This window comes from Adelges cooleyi, unplaced genomic scaffold (assembly GCF_023614345.1).
Source record: "Adelges cooleyi isolate 19-005CV unplaced genomic scaffold, UGA_ACOO_1.1 ACOO_flye_CR_arks_rails_tigmint_CR_PRNA_30, whole genome shotgun sequence".
NCBI classification, from domain to species: domain Eukaryota; kingdom Metazoa; phylum Arthropoda; class Insecta; order Hemiptera; family Adelgidae; genus Adelges; species Adelges cooleyi.
In genome coordinates, this window is record NW_026095971.1 from 19,520,585 (window position 1) to 19,541,407 (window position 20,823).

General features: G+C 28.0%; 4 protein-coding genes across 6 annotated transcripts; 2 read left to right on the plus strand and 2 right to left on the minus strand.

Annotated features, from left to right (window-relative positions):
- Positions 1-56: 56 nt before the first annotated feature.
- On the plus strand, positions 57-4,020 carry LOC126838382 (WD repeat-containing protein 46). The gene is made up of 14 exons (XM_050572758.1): positions 57-130; positions 220-261; positions 351-451; positions 521-643; positions 1,564-1,692; positions 1,757-1,907; positions 2,403-2,538; positions 2,610-2,709; positions 2,780-2,936; positions 3,004-3,151; positions 3,243-3,337; positions 3,399-3,491; positions 3,551-3,658; positions 3,812-4,020. The coding sequence occupies exons 3-14, from the start codon at positions 351-353 to the stop codon at positions 3,932-3,934; spliced, it is 1,464 nt and encodes a 487-aa protein (XP_050428715.1). The 5' UTR covers positions 57-130; positions 220-261; the 3' UTR covers positions 3,935-4,020.
- Positions 3,928-7,225, minus strand: LOC126838381 (large subunit GTPase 1 homolog). Of its 2 annotated transcripts, none has more exons than XM_050572756.1 (9): positions 6,978-7,225; positions 6,630-6,752; positions 6,008-6,132; positions 5,518-5,944; positions 5,318-5,450; positions 5,033-5,253; positions 4,688-4,955; positions 4,408-4,610; positions 3,928-4,282 (listed from the first exon to the last, which is right to left on the minus strand). In XM_050572756.1, the coding sequence occupies exons 1-9, from the start codon at positions 7,080-7,082 to the stop codon at positions 4,073-4,075; spliced, it is 1,815 nt and encodes a 604-aa protein (XP_050428713.1). In that variant the 5' UTR covers positions 7,083-7,225; the 3' UTR covers positions 3,928-4,072. The 2 variants fall into 2 exon arrangements, with proteins under 2 accessions (XP_050428713.1, XP_050428712.1); XM_050572755.1 differs by having other exon boundaries at positions 5,033-5,256.
- Positions 7,226-11,108: 3,883 nt separating this feature from the next.
- Positions 11,109-15,778, minus strand: LOC126838498 (kelch-like protein diablo). Its single transcript, XM_050572988.1, has 11 exons — positions 15,662-15,778; positions 14,923-15,049; positions 14,142-14,373; positions 13,643-13,821; positions 13,466-13,574; positions 12,777-12,942; positions 12,579-12,652; positions 12,181-12,498; positions 11,950-12,099; positions 11,547-11,790; positions 11,109-11,479 (listed from the first exon to the last, which is right to left on the minus strand). Exons 2-11 carry the CDS (start codon positions 14,970-14,972, stop codon positions 11,292-11,294), a joined length of 1,710 nt encoding a protein of 569 aa, XP_050428945.1. The 5' UTR covers positions 14,973-15,049; positions 15,662-15,778; the 3' UTR covers positions 11,109-11,291.
- Positions 15,779-17,685: 1,907 nt separating this feature from the next.
- Positions 17,686-18,878, plus strand: LOC126838610 (uncharacterized). 2 transcript variants are annotated; one of them, XM_050573156.1, is made up of 2 exons: positions 17,686-17,941; positions 18,013-18,878. In XM_050573156.1, the coding sequence occupies exon 2, from the start codon at positions 18,054-18,056 to the stop codon at positions 18,714-18,716; it is 663 nt and encodes a 220-aa protein (XP_050429113.1). In that variant the 5' UTR covers positions 17,686-17,941; positions 18,013-18,053; the 3' UTR covers positions 18,717-18,878. The 2 variants fall into 2 exon arrangements, with proteins under 2 accessions (XP_050429113.1, XP_050429111.1); XM_050573154.1 differs by having other exon boundaries at positions 18,034-18,877.
- The last annotated feature ends 1,945 nt before the right edge of the window (positions 18,879-20,823 follow it).

Below are 20,823 nucleotides of genomic sequence, written 5' to 3' on the forward strand. Positions count from 1 at the left end.
GTTAACCTACAACAGTACACATGTAGAACCGTGATAATAATTAATAATATAGTTGATAGCGTTAGAGGAAATCAACAATCAACTATAGAATAAAGAATGAAATCAACAGCTAACAAGCATGCTGTAAATTGTAATAACCGAATACTAATAATTAATCCGAAATTTGGTACTGCATGTTTCATTTTTCATACATTGAATTTATTATCAATCATTTTTTAGCATTAACAAATCTGAAAGTAATGTTCTAAGACAAAGTAAAACGTAAGAATACTACTAGTTGCTACATTTAGTTTAATACCTTTTAATTTCAATTCATAATTATATATGATTGTTTTTTTTTATTATGTCAGATGGGGAGAGTTCATCAACGTAGAATAAGAAGAGAGAACAAAGACAAATTAGGTGCCAAATTATTGGATGCGACAAGTGTTCTGCTACCTGAAAATTCTGGGTATTTTCAGATTAATTTAAAATTGATTTAATTGTAAAATTATCTATAATATGTAAACTATCATTGCAGATATGTTATTCCAGAACCAGGGGAGAAGACAACTAAAATTACTCAAACACAGCTCGCCAATTCAGTTGATGTAACGAGTGCACAGAAACATTTTGATTTGTGTCTAGACTTTGGCCCTTATGAGTAAGTTGATATTATAATAGTTTTGATACAATAATTTATTTATTATATCTTATTTTACTGTTAAAACAATGTTACATTTATATAGACTTATTTCTTTGGTAAATCTAGTTTACGGGATACCCTTTTTTTTAATCGATAGTACTTTTAATGCTGATTACAAATCTGCAAAAAACTTTTGACGGATGATCTTAGTTTGGGAGTTATAGACATTTGAAGTTTGCCGATATTGAAATATGCGGGCGCACGTCTACCTGTTCTGCCGACAGGTCTACTTCCCCCGCCTGTCATGGTTCTTTTTTTCCTGCTGTAATACCTTTGTCTAGTTTGTCTGTGTGTGCATACAGATATTAATATACTTTATGACACAGACAAAGATCCCCAATCCACATCAGTTTAATTAGCCAATCGAAGCTGCATTTGAATAACGCTGAATGAGTAATTTATTGACCATAAATTAACAAAACCACAAATGGAAAGTAGAGGTAAGCGAGACCAGTAAAAGAACATTGACGCAATGAAACACTATTATAAATAATAAAAATTAAATTAATTAAAAACATTAAATGACATCATATTTTAATTAAAAAGAAACCATTCTCTTGTAAACTCAATTCTTTTAAATTGTATAAATTTACATCATTCTCGTTAGCTATTTTGGTAGCTTATGGCATTTTAAGCATAACAGGTTAAGCATAACATTTCAATATCTATATTGCAATAAAAACCCGATTTGGATAAGATGTTATTTTAGGATCTCGCCGTAAGTATTGTCCAAACTAAGTTCATCCGGCAACATTTTTTTGCAAATTCGCAATCAGCATTAAACGTACTATCGATTAAAATAAACACTAAAAAAAGGGTACCTGATAAACTAGATTAGTTCCACTTCTTTTTTTACTAATCATTAAATTGTGTTTTAGTATTGATTATTCTCTTAATGGCCGTCAGTTATTAATTGGAGGAAGGAAAGGCCATGTGGCTGCTATGGATTGGGTTACAAAATATTTAATGTGTGAAATAAATGTCATGGAAGAAGTTTATGACGTAAAGTATGTTATTAGTTGAAAAATAAATTATTCAAATTTTTAATCTTATATACATTTTTTATTTCAGATGGTTACATAATGAAAACTTATTTTCTGTTGCACAAAAAAAATGGGTTTATATATATGATAATCAAGGTGTGGAAGTACATTGTTTAAAATCCTTAAATAATGTATTGCACCAAGAATTTCTTCCATATCATTTCCTTTTGAGTACTGCTGTGAGTACCTGAAATTTTATGGTTATTACTATTGCTAGGTTTTTTGTTTTTAAAAAAGTTGTATAAATATAATATTTTTATGCACTAAAAATTTAAATCATAAAATTTGTATTAAATGTATTTTTTTAAACTAAGGAGAATTCTAAATTTGTAATCATTTACAAAATAAATTTCATAGCGCGATCGCCATTGAGATTTTTTAAAATACAATTGCTTGGATGAAAGTAAAAGACAAGAAATTCATTTTTAACTAATCCATCTTATTTATTAACTATTTCATCTGTTTAAAGAGTTTGGTGAACTTCAAAAACAATTTATTCCCTATTTAAGACTCGTTAACAAAAACTTCAAAATAAGATCATTTTTTATTTTCACTTAGCTAAGTTTCATTGAAATCGGTGACACCGTTGATATGACTTTTCTTTGTCAGTGAAATCAAATTTTTTAATCTCTAACTGTACTGTACAACTTATTATCATCGTATAATTTGTATAGAGTGAAGAAGGATTTTTGTCATGGTTGGATGTCTCAATAGGAAAATTGGTAGAACAATTTAATGCTAAAATGGGTCGCTTAAGTCTGATGACACAAAACCCGAGTAATGCCTTAGTTTGCCTTGGAAATACTAAAGGTAATTTAAATATTGCATTATCGTTAGTTGGATTTTTAGCCTTATAATATAATTTGTTTTCTCCATTTTAGGTGTAGTATCTATGTGGAGTCCTAACCTACGAGAACCTGTAGCGAAAATTCTCTGTCATGGAAATCCAGTTACATCGCTTGCAGTTAATTCAAATGGAACGTATGTTTTAAAAAAACTTAATTAATTCAAAATGTTCAAGTATGAAATTTATTTAATTTATGTTTTTCAGGTACATGGCAACTTCGGGTATGGATAGAAATCTAAGAATTTGGGATATTCGTAAATTAAATGGACCACTACAAGAATACAAACTACGCACTAGTCCAAGAGATATGGTATTTAGCCAGAAGGGTTGTTTGGCAGTTGCTATTAATAATGTAGTCGATGTAAGTTAACGTTAACAAGTAACGAGTCAAAAATTATTATTGCTGAATATTTAATTTATCTATCCAGGTGTATGAAGAATGTTGTACCAAAACAGTAACGCACGCTTATTTGAGACACAATATAGCAAGAACGATAAATAACTTGGCTTTTTGTCCATTTGAAGACGTTCTGGGAGCTGGCCATGATGGAGGTTTTTCTAGTTTATTAATACCTGGTACTTAAGGATTATTTTTAATATTGCTTTTCTCATTTAATTATATATAATTTTTTTTTTGGTTAGTTTAACAAATTTTTGTTTTTTTTAGGCAGTGGAGAACCTAACTTTGATGCTTTAGAACGCAATCCTTTCCAAACCAAGAAGCAACGTAAAGAAGCTGAAGTCAAAATGCTTCTTGAAAAAGTGAATTGCTATAATTGTCTTTTATGATTAAGGTGTGTCTAATATACATATATAATTTTAGATTCCAGCAGAAATGATTGTTTTAGAGTCAAATGTAGATGAAGTCGATGTTGATACTCTAAAAACTAGGTTGGAGCAGAAGAAATCACTTAATGTGAGTTTAATCATATTAGAAAATATAATTCAGTAATTTTTAATATTACATTTTTGTAGATTGGGAAACCTTCAAGAATAAATATCAAGGTAAAAAATAAATTGAAAAGAAAGACTCAAGCAAATCCATCAAAAGTTAAAGAAAAAATATTTGAAGAAAAAACCAAGGTAATTTTTTCACAATCATGTAGTGTAATATTATATTTAAGAGGTTCAAAATATTACCAAAATTTAATATTTTGATATAATGAACAGTGGTTATATTTTATAATTGTTTTATATAGTTAAACTTATTTTGTATGATTTATATTTATTTTACAGGAATTTGTTAGAGCTTTGAATAGCCGCCCTAAAGTGGAAACAAACGATAATTATGAAGTACGATCAGTCAGATTCAACGTATTAGATAGGTTCCAAAACAAAAAAAACAAGAGAAAGCCATGATAAACTACAAGGCTATTATTATTGTGGTTTTAACATCTATGATTAAATTGTTTGTACATCGTGAATAAAAACAGTTTTAAGAAATATCACAAGTATACCATGACATGTCAAAAGAAATAAAGTAGTTTAATTATTTAGTTATATATCAAGATGTCGAAATTGACGTCTCAACTTTTCATGTTTGTTCCGCTTTTCTTTATGATTTTTCCATGGTTTAGATTGAATCGATTGAGACTGGTTGTTGTCCTTTCCCATTATATCTACTTTTTTCATGCCTTTACTGTGTGGTCCCATTGTGGTTTTTTGGAAAAACATTCTATCCAAATCTGATCCAGACGTTACGTTTGGCTAAAATATAAACAAATTAACCTTTTTGTACAAAACATTTTTCTAATTTGTTTATAAAAAAATATATAAATTAGATTAGAAAACCAAAACATATTAAAAATTAATCAGATATATAAAATATGTACCTTGAGAAGAATATTTTCAAACGGCGTGAATGTCTTGACGGCTCGATTTTCATCAGGCAGTGGAAAAGAATGAAATTTTAGTTGATCAATATCTGGAGGTGCGACGCAAAACAATAAACGACCGCTAACATAATGCTTTAGAATAACTCGAGCTGCTCGAGCACCATCAGGTTGACCGTTAGCTGTCATATACCCTCTACTACCTAGAAATCGGTTTTCAAACATTAAATTTATTAAATGTACATAATTATTATAGCTATTGGTTAGACTAGTAAATTACAAGCATAAGCATTGAGGAATTCGTCTGCAGTTGGAGGTCTATCAGGATCATCTCCTTCTAATGGTTTCGTAATCATTATACTATATTGGTCTTCTAGTATGTGCCTTGGTATTTGAGAACAGATCATGTTCATAGGGGGCCGATGGTCTCTCATTTGATCAATTGAAAGGATTCCATTGACAATGAGATCTGCTTTTGTAAATACAAAACTTGGCATCACTAAACCCGGACAGTCGCATAACATTAAGTCTTTGTCTACGAAAAGAGTCTGCAAAAAAATAATTTAAGAATTAGACTTGACGTTATGTCAAAATAATATCTTAGACTTGTTAGATTTGTGTAAACCTGAAAATGTTTTGTCTTTCCCGGAGTGGATGACACAGATACTTTTTTATTGGCTAATAGAGTGTTGATTGTAGAACTCTTACCGACATTTGGATAACCTACTAATCCTACTGTAACAAAACTATCGCATAGACGTTTTCGATTACCATGAATTGTCTTGAAGAAAGTAATCAGTTCTTCTTTTGACAACAAGTCAAATGAGTTCTTGAATTTCGGACACTCTTCTGAAAGTGTTTAATTGATTTTATTTATTTTTAATTAGAAAACAAATTAATATTAACTTACCAACAACGTCTCCAATTACCTCTTCTTCTTCATCAGTTTCAAAATCCGAACTGTTCCAATCTTCCTCGGTAACTTCTTCTTCTTCGTCTTCTATTTCATTTTCTTCTACTTCATCTTCAACTTTTTTTTCAGACTAGATAAATACAAATTTTACTTATGAATAATTATGTAATTACAATTTCAAGGATTTGAACTTTTACTTGTTCTTCAGCTTCTTCATTTCCTTCTTCTATAGTTTCTTCACTTTGCTTAGCTGAATAAAATGCTACCGACACACCTCTAGAGTCAAAATATTTTGCCCAGTACTTTCGTTGTGCAACCGTCAACAAGTCTGATTTATTTAGTAATAACAAATTCGTTTTCATTTTATCTACTTCTTTTGCATATTTTTCCAAATCATCACAATAAAAAAGTAAAGGATTCCGAGCGTCCACGATTTGCACTAATACATCACTTCTCTCAACAACTCTCCAAAGTTGTCTCCAAAAGTCCAGATTTTTCTCATAAGGAGTCAGAATTAATTCTTTTTCTTCTTGGAATTCAGCTAAATTACGGCGCCAATCTAAGAAATTCTGTTTTTCTTTAGTTTCCAATTCTTCAGGAGTAGTTTTGCCATCCCATTTTGGTCTATAAATTTAGGTAAGTAAATAGTTGAAAATTATATTTTAAATTTATTTCAAACAATTTTACCTTCGAGGAATTTTTATGAAATGTTTGAATTCTTTGTGAGTTAGTTCAATTTTGGATCTTTCTTCTTTAGTCAAAGTACCAACCATACGAGATTCGGGTACAAATTCAACATTTAATTTCTCGGCCTATATACAAGCCATTAAAATTTAAAAACTACATATTATAGTAAAAAGGAATGTTTTTTATTGCATCTTACAATTATATACTATGCATTTAAAGTTTGTAAATTATTACAACATAATTGTTAAATAAAGCCAAGAAATATTAGCTAAATATGCAAGATAATATTAATAAAATAATTGTCAAAAATGTTTTGAAATGGGTAAAAAAACTGTATTAAGAATGTTCTTTCGCCACAAAGGAATGAAAACTTTTTATTTTTCCCTGCCCCTTTCGGTAGAGTTTTTGAATTTAAGATTTGAATATAAGACTGAAAGTAGAGCTATCGTGTACCAACATTTTATAGAAGTGTCATAACAAATAAAACAATTAAATTTAAAAATTTAATAAAAAAAAATTATTTTGGTTGATACATTCAACAGGTTCTAAAACAACTACACAAACTTATAAACGCTTGGAATTTTGGGATTAATTATTATTTATTATTCAAATTGATACTCACTGTAAATTCAGTTCCAGCTAATTCAGCTGTAGACAGAAACTCTTCAAATGAACTTTGTTCAGTTACTGATTGTAAGTTAAGTCTACCCCAGTCATAACCATCAGCCAAGTCAGCAGTATGCAGCTAAATGAAAGAATACGTTCATATTTACTAAAATATAATTACATTGAATAAACATACAAGGATGACTATGACATACATTTTAACCGCAGTCCAATTTTGGACGCAAATATTGTGATCATAACGGTTGCCGTATTTCGTACGACAATAGACTATCTACTTATATTTAACATGATATATATCACTAATTACTATATTAAAAATACATAATAATAAGTAATAACTTACAAATGAGTCACGATTTAATGTTTTGTTGCTTCGACCAAACCTGTCTTTGATCAACGCTCGACCAAAACTATGACCACTACTTCCGCTTCCTTTTTTTTTACTCATTTTTCAAAAACTACGTAAAACCAACAAAATTTACTCTACTTAACAATGTACAGAAGTCAATTGTCAAGTGTAAATATTATAGTTTATAACAATCAACATTGAACATTGATAATTTACACGTGAGTATATATTATTGTGGCGGCCCCACATACAGCACTGTAGCGGATGTTCTTACTATGTTCTTACAAATATTGATAAGAGATAAGAGTTCTTCCAAATGATAACACAAATTTTCATTTTATCAGCGTGACCAACCCTAAACCACAGAATAACACAATTATTTTGTGCCTAAACCTAGTGTGACCAGACGTCCCGATTTTGGCGGGACAGTACCGATATTCAAGCAGGTGTCCCGCTAAATATGGTGATCAAATCGGGACAGTAAGATGTACCGACTTTTAATCGACGTCCCGCTTTTGTCCCGATTTCAAACAATAGTTATTTTTTTCTTATTTTCACTTATGGTGTGTATATTTTGTGTTCCATCAGATCACATCAGTTTATTTTGTACAGTTTCTATAATCTATACTGTGATATCTAAAGTAACCAGATCAAAATTCTATAAAAGCGGGACAAGTATTCAAAAGGAACTAGAGAAAGTGGGGTATCCCTCCTCATAAAATAGTACTCGTAGGATTTAATCTCCCTTAATAATTGGTTTTGGGTACACCTTTATTTCTTCATGCTAAAATTAGACAGTGCAAAAAAAAAATCATAATCAAAATAGGATAAAAATCAAAATTTAAATCAATTTTTCATTGAACATAAAATATTTGTTTTATTAATACCTTAATAAAATTAAGTATATTATATACTTAACAAAAAAATTATAAAAACAAAATGTAACTTTAAAAAACAAGTATTAAATATTATAACAAGTAAACTTATAATTATAATCAAAGTAGGATAAAAACCAAATTTAAATATACTTAATACTAAAAAGAAAAGTTTTTCTAGTTTTTCTAATTTTTCCATCTTTTCTAGAAATTTAGAAAAACTAGAAAAGTTTTTCTAGTTTTTTTAGTTTTTCTAGTTTTTCTAGTTTTTCTAGTTTTTCTAGTTTTTTTCATCTTTTCTAGAAAAACTAGAAAAACTAGAAAAACTAGAAAAACTAAAAAAACTAGAAAAACTAGAGAAATAGAAAAACTAGAAAAGTTTTTCTTGTTTTTCTAGTTTTTCTAGTTTTTCTAGTTTTTCTAGTTTTTCTAGTTTTTCTAGTTTTTCTAGTTTTTCTAGAAAAGATGAAAAAAACTAGAAAAACTAGAAAAACTAAAAAAACTAGAAAAGTTTTTCTAGTTTTTCCAGTTTTTCTATTTTTTCTAGTTTTTCTAATTTTTTTATCTTTTCTAGAAATTTAGAAAAACTAGAAAAGTTTTTTCTATTTTTTAATTTAAATGTATTATAGAGGCGTTGGTTGGGTTACGACTTGTGGTGGTAGACCATTTTTTATATAAAAAAATATAGCAAGAGACCTGAAATTACCTAAATTTTAAGTTGTGCCAGTTTGGTGGACTATAGCGGTCCATGACTAGCCCGAAAACGGCATAAACCCAGCCGAACATCAGCCCATGCCTAGTTGGACACAAGATAGGGGGGGGGAATACATACTCCACATTTATGTAAATCGCTCCATTGTATTAAATTTAAGTTTTTTTTTAAATTTTTTATTTAAAAAATCTCTTTTATTGAAAAAAAAAAATCTGTATTTTTTTTACAATAAGTATTTTTTTAAAAATGTAAATTTAGGAAGTGAGGACATAAAAGAATATCGGCAAGTAATTTTACCAGTACGACAATAATAAGAAAAGTTAAATCTCTAGGGGTAAAAAAATGTAGGTACTAAATTTCTCAATACGCACAGTAAATAATATGTTTTGTAGTGCCAAGCTACGAAGACATTCATTTTTTTATTTGTGTAGTCAGCCATAGCAGCTGTATTGCAAAAAAAAAATAAGGTTGTCACTAATGCCAACGATTGTTCGATTGTTTATAAAAATTTCACTATTTTCCCCAATTATTGTTACTCTAAGGAATTAATATCAAAAAGAGAATCGAAGTATAAATTGTTAGAAATTGCTCTAAATTTTTGGCAAAATATTCTTTATTTAAAAAGTAATTAAGTGTATATGTTACCATTTAAGTTTAAAAAGTCGACCTTCAAGGGACTTTTTAAACCCCTAAGAAAAGTACTATGCGTTTTCAGTCGTTATTTGGCTATATATTCGTTTCCTCTGACTACTTTAAGGCGCATCGATGACGAAAACAAAATAATACTTCATTGTTAAAATAACACCACATATTAATACACGTGTACCGACAAATTTATTACTAAATCCTGTTATTCTAATATTTTAATATATTAAACAAATTGATTGATTTATCTTAATGGTCATCAGAATCCTAAGAGTTATATTGGTATATATATATATATATATATATATATATATATATATATATATATATACAGGGTGATTCATTAATGATAAGACCACGTTTACATGTATAAAATATTTGAATTGTAAGAAAGTTAGGTTTTTATATAGTTTTTCGCATTGTCGCGTGTGTTTCAAAAGTAACACCGAGCTTAAAAGTAAACAAAAATAAAAAATACGATTTTTTATTTGAAATAGCATTGTTTGGCGCAACTCGAAAAAACAATGTTTTTACTTTAGAAAAACGCTTGTGTGATTTGATATGCGTTTTTATTTCCACGGTTTACATGAAGTAATCGTTTATAAAAAAAAAAATTGTACACGTTGAAAAGGCTAAATATTATTTAGATACCCATATTGAGGTTGCGTTATAATAATGTGCACCCAACGTCGACAAAAACAGGGTCTTTAGAATTTCATGGCCCATCTGACTTACTGAAAACTTTCTAAAATTATGAAAAAATACCATTGTGAATCATTTTTAGTTTTTATCATACAATGATATTTTAAGGTCGTTGTAATTTTTCTCCTTCGAAAAGATAATTTGTCGAGGGGTTATTTTGGAATCTTTCATATCAACCTGTATATTAGTTTAAATATGCGTGTGAAGCTTTTTTTTTTTAGTGAAATAGAATTTGATTGAACTTTGAAGTTTACAACATCAATCAATATAGCCGTAGTCTTTTGAAATTTCTTTTAAAAAATGCAATTTCTACAATAATCGTAATGCATTTTAACGACTATTTTTAATTATTTAGTTAGATAAATTGTTCTTTTTTAATATATATAAATATCCACGTTTGAATTAATAGGTTTTGGTTTAACGTCGGTTTTGTTGATATCTCTAATAGCTTCGTTTTGATTAACTGTTTGTAAAATTCACTTTTTTTTTGTTTTTATTTACTTTAATATAACCCTTTTTAATTGAAGTATAAAAAAATCGCCGAATTTTCCATCAAAATGTTAAGACTGTGCGACCACTACAGGAAAAAAGTAGGACAGTTATTTAGTACAATTGTACTAATGACCTTAAGATATACATAAATACTCTGCTTTTATCATTTTGTCATGCCATGAATATTTACTCATTTATACTACCACCTTCAATATTTACTTTAACCATTAGTTTAACACACAAAACCCCACTACCTATTACGAAATCCAATAATGATATTATAGGGAAAATATCATATTTGTTTTAAAGTTCGAATTATAAATGTATACCGTTAGGACAAACTGCAGTAACAAGATATAAGAACAGTCTTGTTGAAATGTGTATATTATGTAAGATTTTCACCGTTTGCTTGAGCCATGGTCATTCGGCGCCTGTATTAGTTAATGGATTTACAAACATAATATACTATAAATACCTATAACAATTACCTACATATGTTTAATCTAAGACATGGTTTGTACAAGGGAAACAATTCTTGAAGTTTTCTTATGATTTTCTTAAATCCTAATTAAGTTATGCCGTAAGTATGTACTGTATAGTTTGCAATCAAAGTTAAAGGACAAAAAAAGTAAATAAATAATTTTAAAACTAATTTTTACTCATAAGATTTTATTAATAAAAAAATTTTTTTTGTGAATACCATGATATTTTCAGATATTAACATCATTAAAAGCAATAATATTTTGAGAAAAATCATTTGATAGCTCCCTAGATCTCTAGATAGCCCTGTCAACTAGCACCATGTATTTTTTTCTGTGTCATATCTTACATAATAAAGTTCTCCCAAAGTATCATCAACAACAAAATGGAAAAAAAAAAATATTATAAATATATACTATAGGATTTAAGAGCAGTATCATTAAAAGTAATCATATGACAAAATTCGTATGATTGCTCTCCTGCCTTGTCTACCAATTTCCATTGTTTTTCTTCTTTGTCATATCTTTCACAATGAACTGTTCCTCCATCATTCACAAACACGAATAAGTCGTTTTTCATGATAACAACACCTGCATTTTAAAATAATTATGAGTAAAATAATGTATAATTTACCTACTCGAATAAATATATACAGACTTGAGCAATCTCCATATGTTGCCATGTTCATTTTAGGCATTTCATCCCATTTATAATGTTGTAAATCGAACTTAAAAACTCGTTCAGGTGCTCTACGACCACCAACAAGATAAATTACATTTTCTATTGTTGATATACCAATGCGATAATTACAAATCGGCATAGGATCCAGTTTTTTCCAATGTTTCTTTTCAAAATCATAGTATTCTACAGTTGCAAGAAAATTACCATTATCTCCACCAAACTATATAAAACAATAGTACATGATTAGATTCTTACGAACCATATTAACTTATTAAAATGAATATTTTACAATTATTTTGTTGTACAAATTAATAAAATACAAGTAGAAACTTATTTAGTACTTATGCATGGCTTTTATGGTAAAATTGTGTTTACTTACAACATATAATTTATTACTAAATATTGTAGAGCTGCACAAGGCTCGAGCAGTGGGCATTGGTTCAATAATTTCGGTCCATACTTTTGAATTTGTATCATAGTATTCTACAGAATTCGACATATTCTCACTTGAGAAATCACAGCCTCCGACCTATATCATATAAATAAAAAAAACATTATCTTGTAAACAATGTGTTTTCGTTATGTAAACTACAATCAAATTAATACATACGACATATATGTACTGCTTGTAAGTACAAACAGCAAAATTTATTCGTGGTTGATTCAATGGCCTTGTAGTAACCCATTGCTTTGATTTTGACGTAAGATCAAGCTCATCTATGAGATTGACATAATTAGCAGACTCACCTACCCCACCAATGGCAAGTATTATCCCATTTTCCGAGAGCACCATCGTTGTATGTAAACGTGGAGGAAAAAAAAATAAATGATCACTCGATTTCCATTTTAAGTCATCATAGTTTTTAATATCCATATACTTTATACAGGAATCGCCTCTAAAGAAAGGACCATTAATTGCAACAATAATCTAAATACAAATATATAAAACAATTTTCAGGTGTTCCTATAACATGTAAATATCTAGTTTTAAAAATTATGTCTACATACATTTGATGCAGGAACTCTTCGTTGTGTATATAGAGGTTTTGTATTGTTCATTTCTTTTAACATGTCCATCATAACTAAACATAAATAATAATAAAAAATCTGTGAGTATAGTAATAAAATAATATAAAAACAGCCAATATTTTTTTAAGACAAAAATGTGGAGCGAATGCAAACATACCCCAATTGAAAAATACTCACACGTATACTTAAAATCTTTGTTATTTGATACCAATGGTTCATTACAAATCCGTTTAAGTCCTTCAATTGAAATTAAAGGTAACCGTATACATTTCATTAGATCCAACAACATATGCGTTCGTTCATTTGTGTTATAGCTTATCCAACCAATGATAAAATCAAATACCTAAAACAAGTGGTTATATTATCAATAGGTAATTGTAACAATAGTAATGACATTAAAATAATTAATTTTTCTAAAAAAAGTTACAATAATTATCCTTTAAATTGGCATTGTGTCATTAAAAATATTGCCATTATTTTATGACTTTCCAAGACCAATCTAAAGAGTACTAGTATTTTAATTGAAGAGTGAATTTGTCAAACGTTCTAAGTGCCAAAGCAAAAAAATAGAACTTTATAATTTGATTTGTATTTTATTCATTACCGGAAACACTTAAGCATATTTTTAAGTGTTAAATATGGTTGTTTTTTTTTATAAACAACTATTCCTCACTTGACAAATGTACAAAATTGTTTCCCGCAACGGGTAAAATAGAAATCAAATTATAAAGTTTAATTTTTATATTTTAGCACTTAGAACGTTTGAAAAATTCACTCTTCAATTATTTTAGATTTTTAAAAATTAGCCCTAACCAAGTTAAGGGTAATGCAAAATTTAACAATATTTTTAATCTTAATTTAGAAACCTTTTCTTCAGAATCAACTACTAAATCATCATGTTTAATAATTTTAAGGACATCGCCAATTGGAAACTCATATAGTTTTTCTGCTTCTAAAGGCGAATTCACAATCATGCTATAAAAATTTGATGTTTTATTATTTCAAAAATATTTATAATCTTACTTCAAAACCAGAAAACTCACGTGAAATTATTTAAAATATACGCCCAACAAAAACTGTTAATCTCTTTGTCCGATTGTATTAACTCGGAAATCTTCATAATACTAACACAATTTGTAAGATTTATGTTTTCTTTAATATATTTGAAACACAATTCTCTTATACCACTTATATCATACATTTCGGCAGCCATCAATAGTTTCTAAACAATTATATTATTTTATAATTAACAATAGAATTATAACAATATGTTTAATAAATTGTATATCATTGTTGCCGCATAAAAACCTCCTAAGTGCCAATTTTACGTTTTTGAGGTTTTGGTATCCCTGCATACAAAAAAACATAAGTTATCATAAGATAAAATCTCCATCGTGCTATCTTCATTGTGGAATAAATAAAAAATAAAACCTCTTATGTGTTACCTACTATAAATCGTTTTTATGTCTCCTGAAAAATTAGGTTTTAGCACATAGGAGTTTTTTTCTAGGCAACAACCATATCCTAGTGCGGATTTTTTACCTCAAAATTATTTTCTTTAATATCAATTTTAAAAGTGTATATGAAATTGACGATTGATTCTAAAATTTTAAAATCCATGTCTTTTAAAAGAATCTCATTTTCATTTCTCTCTTTAAAATGACCATTGAACATCGTATAAAACACACGACTCGCAGAAGCTAATATAATTTTGTGTGCTGCTATTTGTAAGCCTTCATCAGTAACTAAGGTTACATCACAAAATTCTTTGTCCCTAGAAAAATATATTTATTTTCATTAGTAGTTTTAAAAAATTTTAAGATTTAATTGTTAAAAACATTTTCTGAAAATAAATATCAAACTTATTTTCTTTAATAAAACAAAATTTGACTAGTTTTTTGAGACAATTGTATATGTAATAGGCCTATTCAAGATCTACCTTTAGTCTAATTTTCAGAAATTAAACCCTAAAATTTAGTAGTAATAAAGAACTATAAGTTTCAATTGTTAAAAAACATTTTCTGAATAGCAATATCAAAATATACAATACCAAAAATTTACAATATTTTTAACCAGGGGTTTTATACATTTTCATTATTTCCAACTATTGCTTTTATTATAATATTGATTTTTTAATATTTATCTGGAAATTGTTGTATTTTGCCCCAATAGTTCAATTAATATATGTGTACAGTTAAGAAAGAAGTTCATACACCACGGAGACCGGTACGCTACTTGAAAAGGCACATTAAAATTAAAATATTAATCGATAATAATAATTGCACAGAGTGTATTAATTAATGACAGCTCACTTATGACTTACTTCAAGAATATATAAAAGTTGTTGAAATATTCTTGCATATCAAAATCCATAGTTGTTTTACTTGTATTATTATATAAGTGTACTTTTTCTGCGTTTGTTTGTTTAGTAATTATAAAATTAGCCTTATCTAAAACATAATATATCAGTTCCAAGTCAAGTTTTACACCATACAAGATGACTTTTGGATCTTGAATTTTTGATTAATAGTTTTTTACACTATTTAACACAATAAGAATATCCTGATTTTAAATTAAACTCGTTATGGGTGATGCGTTTTTGAAAATATGGGAATTTTTTTTTTACTACGTATAGGTACTTTTAATATTTAATTTTTTATTGGACTTTGATGCTCAAAATTAAGTTCCTTGTAAGGGTTTTTTTAAAAACAATTTAAATTTTTAAAAAAGTTATCAACTTTTATTTATATGTAAGATTTGTAAGATTCTATGAATAAAAAAAACTGAAATTTGAAATGCGTGTTCTGACAATAGTTTGTAAACAGATAAAGACGTTTCAATACGTGTTTGATGTATCAGTATAAGAACATTAAAAAAAATGATTCGCCCATTTAAAAAAAAAACATTATTTTTAACAGATTAGTACAATTTAATTTTATATTGTTTTGGTGGACAATTTGGAGAGAAAAAATCAGTAAAATCCGAAACGCAAAAGTCAAACGATATAAATGAAAATTACTAAATTAGAAATAAGAGTAATTAAACAGCCACTTAGCACTTACTTGTTTATATTTTCAGATTTTTAGATTTTTATTTGTCTAAAAAACAACCAACGTAATTCAGCAAACGTTATACTTATAGCAATAGCAACATAAGAGGAGTAAGCCGAGTAACATTTTCTAATTATTTATTTAATTTTTCTTATTATATCAATTGTTTGCTCACGATAACACCGGTTTAAATAGATAAGATACCTGCTTACCGGCTGTGATATTGTGAGTCATATAATAAATATGGGGCCTCTACATCAGTATATTTTTGGTCAAAAACGACTCATTCTACTTCAAACGTACTGTTCCTAAGAATACTCTGATTTAATTTTTGAAAATAACATATGAATTCTTTATAAAATTTTCTTGGCATTTTGGCTGTGACAGAACTTAAAAATTATTTTTTCGTTAATTAATTATTTTAGTAAAAAAAAGTTTACATTTTCAGTTTTTTACATTGAAACAATTAATTAGCTAAAAATAATTTTTAAATTATGCCACAGTTAAAATGCGCTGAAAATGTTATGAAGAATTCAAATGTTTTTTCATAACTTAAATCAAAGTATTCTTAGGAACAGTACCGTTCGAAGTAGAAAGAAACATATATGTTTTTGTACAAAAATAGATCCTATATAGGCTATAATATGCGTTACAAATGTTGAAAAAAAAATGAATTATAAAATTAGATACTTCTTTTCTATGATAATGTTCTATGGTGTAGGTATGTTTAAAAATGTTTAGCTTAATGTTAAGAATTATCGAAAAATTGTCTATACAATTCGCCGTAATAAATGCCAGCGTAGAGGCCCCTTAAAAACGATTGGTCATTTAAATTAAAATAAATGGTGTAAAATATTTAACATTTTTTAATTCAAATTGAAATATGTAAACAATTAGTAGTATAGTGGACCATAAACTATAGATGAGGGTCGGTTTGGGCATGATACGTGAAGTAACATCTATTTTCTAACACTCAACACATAGTTTGTAATAACATAAATAATTTGACTTCTTAATTTTTTTTTTTTTAATTGTCTTTATTAAATATTCAAGTTTTATTATCACGGATATACTTGTCATTTTTATATATATATCTGTAAATCGGGCCGCTCCATCTTCAACATACCTAGTTGTACATCGGTCATAGCTTAGTAATGACTAAAAATTTAATTTAAATTAAAAAAAAAACTGCGATAGGTTCTTTTTAAATATTTATTCAGCGTCACAAATCTCAAATCTATAAATTTTGATATTAATTAGTCATCAAGAAAGATATTCGATGACTAATATAATAATATTATCTGACACTCACTTACGTTTATCCAATATTATCAAAAAACTAGTCACTGCTCTCGAATTCCCTTTTAAATACAGCGTATTGTATTACAATACGGACCAGTCAATGATAAGAAATTGCGACAAAAAACGATTGGGGACAGTTCTTCCGTTTTCTTTGCTCTACCGACTTTTGTAAATAATGTTTCTTTCAAACGACACGATTGAAGACAATACTCCTACCTACATTTTTAAACTACAGAATACCTATGTAAGATGTGGTAAAACTAATAATTATTTATAATAGGCAGTAAAATTCTGAAATTTTCAAATAATTAAGGTAATAAGTAGAAATAACGTTTTATTTAAATATTAATATCAATAATTTGCGGGAAATTTCAATAAAATTATTATTATGTTATAACATTTAAAATTTAAGTGTTTCTTATAAATTAGATATATTATTATGAATTGACATTGTATAATTTTACAATTCATTTTTCATTTTACAATTCACAAGTATACATTTTTCAATACAGAAATGATAAATATTTAACTACAATTTGCAATAAAGCTAAGAACCTAATTAAAGGCAATGTTTTTGATTTTAAAATACGAAATTTCTCTTGGCGGGTTTTTGATAAAATCGCTGATAGCACTACAGGTATTTTAAAGGTTATGTAACATATTTTATTTCCTATCACACGTTATCATTTTTTATGTTATACAACAATTCCCGCTACATTCTGCCTAAATTCAGATAATATATTGGATAGTCGTTGAATTTATCTACCAATTTTTGAAAACTTTATTCTCATTGTTGTGTTACAAGACTTACAACGACAAAACTCAAAAGTGGTGCTGGTGTTCGTCGAACGGGATTTCTTCTTTTCTATTATTAATTTATTAATAACTACATAATAATTATCGGTTTTGTATTATTTAATATCTGCAAATTTATTTGAATTATCGTCACTTAAAATATCGCCTAGTTCAAAAAAAAAAAACATTATTCGTGTAAGTACCTAGAGAAATGATTAATTTCCTAGTTTCATTTAAAAAATAACAATCATTATCCGTAATAATAGGATTTCTTGTATTTCCGGTAGTTATTGAAAGCGATTTAAAGATGGCCTATTCAGAAAAACACAAACAGTTCTTGCAGTACTTTATGTTTAACAGAATGGTAACAGAAGAAGATGCGAACATTGTGAATGGAAGTCTCTTTCCTGAAAAAGACTTGGACAATACTATTGAACTTATTAATACCAAGATTGCGCCATTAGAATTCAAAATAAGTAAAAGAGTTTGCGAACAAGATAGTAACATATACTATGCGTTTATTGCATTGTTTGTTGATGATTTTAATTGTAAAACAGATCCAGTAAAAACTCTGTTTGTTGAAATTGTCAATTTTGTAATTTTATCAGGAGGAGTTGTGCCTTACGACGAAATGATTGCAAAATACACAACCTTCAATACATTTTATGACATATTGGATAACTTGTTTAGAAGAAAATATTTAACAGCGGACGCTGAAAAAAATATCTATTTATCACCATTAGCAGTTAGTGAATTAGATGGATACCTAGTTGAAAAATTTTCAAGTAAAAAATGCATGGGATGTATGAGTGTTGTAGCATACGGAATTCAATGTGTTTCATGTAATAAATTTATACATGGCCATTGTTTGACGACTTACAGCAAAAATATTGGCAGTGCCAAATGTCCAAAGTGTTCTCAGAAGATAGTTTCTTCATGGACACCTATATCCATTGGTGTTGATATTTAAACATACAATTGGTTTTAAGATGTACTATAATGCTGTTATATTTTTTATGTTTATGTATTTTGAATTTACAATTTTTATCATTAACATATTGTATAATTTTTTACAATTAAAAATGTGAACATTTACTTTTAATTATATCTAGACATATCATCAAATTGGTAAATTTGAAAAGTGTGTAAGTTCTATACAAATCTGAATTATGAGGTTTCAGATTTGTGAATAAAACAATTGTAATGGACCTAATAGTTATACTCACATTGTAGTATATTTCTTATCACATGGGTGTTCATGAGTATGGTAGCACCTTACATCTCTCTCTTATGTTTAACGTCTGTTATTCCCACCGATCGGGGCTTAAACGGTTTAGATTTGGCATTTTTGGGCTTATAGCTGGCTGCGGACCTAACGCTACTACCTTACATAAAAATTATAAAATACCAATAACAGTAGTCTATAATAAGAAAGTGTTAAATGTGTTTACACTTGCCATGCATTTTCTAAATATCTTATAAGTATAAAATCTAAACTGGCTTTAACTATTGTATTTAGTCTAAGCTATGCCAAATATTTAACATGTTTCATGAAATTGAAAAATGTTGTAGATTGAAGTTTAAATGAACTGTACAATACTTGAATCTATCCTTTTTTTTTTAATATCTACTTAAGAGAGCGTTGTCCCGGTGACATTGGTGGTAAAAACATTTATGTAGACACAGTAGAGCTCGCTTAATTTTGGTTTTAGAGTTAAAGCACCTAATATAAAATTTAAAGAGAAAAATATTCCAGAGAACACTTCAAGGCGCTTTATATAAAAAATTATTTTTTTGGAAAGGTACAGTCGTTATTATCATGACAGTGAATAGGTACATCATATTTTTTTAATAGTTCAAATATTTTTACAGGACTAAAATCTGACCATTTTAAGTAGGCGAAATTGCATCAGGCTTTTAGGTATAAATTGGTTTCTTGTACCTCCAAAATGGCTTTAACTTATAGGTACGTTAAAAATGATAATACTCTGAAGCTCATACAAATTAACTAGCAATTAAATTTACACCGTTAAAATATATATAAAACCGATAGCTTCTAAAATATTGCCTATACAAAACTCCTTAAAAACTGACGGCTTCCAATCCCCTTTCAGCCATTTTTGACAGTTTAATATTTAATTAGTAATAATAATTAACTATTTATTTAGTAACAATATCATAGCGTTTTAAACCTTGTGAAGTAACATTTGTTACCTATTACACCTTCATTATTTGTATTGGTCAATTGCTTATGTAATAATAATCAAAACCAATTGTTCTTATAAGCCATCCACATTAACAGTGTGGTGATAACCGGAAATCGGAATTATGCATTTTGAAACGTTTAGTATTGTACTAACTAATTAAGAATAAAAATTCCGGTTGATGGTTTTGTTCAACACCAATCCTTATAAAAAAAAAATCACCCACACACACACAGCAATAGCTACAATTGTCAGCTCCCTAGGTAAAAGTAAAACGGCAGAAGTAATATCATATAAATTAATAAAAAAAACTTCCCAACTTGTGTGAAATACACTTTAAGTATAATACTATCAATGTCATGGAAAACTATCAAAAAAATTCTCAAACCATATCCCCCAAATGAGATGGTCGCTTTACTTAATTCCTTTCATTGGAGCCTACTTTTTATTTATTACCTTTTTAAAATGAAATTCCAAGTAAATCGAATCAACAGTCAACGGTTGTCAGATAACATTTTCTTTTCTTAATTTTCAAAAAAGCATTTAAGTATGGCAATTGAAATGAAAATAAATTTATGTTTATAACTATTACAGAATTTGTTGTGAATGGAAAAAAAACAAAAGCTTACGCACAATATATGAGAAGTTAGATATTTGTCTTGGTTTTAATATGAGATAATGTACAGGTAGATCGGATAATATCATACCCATGCCATATTATTATGAAACGAATTTGAAAAAAGGCTGTATGTTGTATCTTATATGAACGCTTAATTTTCAATTTTCTATAACTCTACAAGAATGGACCGAGGGTGGGAAAGGGCTAGGCTCTCCTGCCATTTTTTCGAGCTGGTGGGTAAAACGAAGTATTGA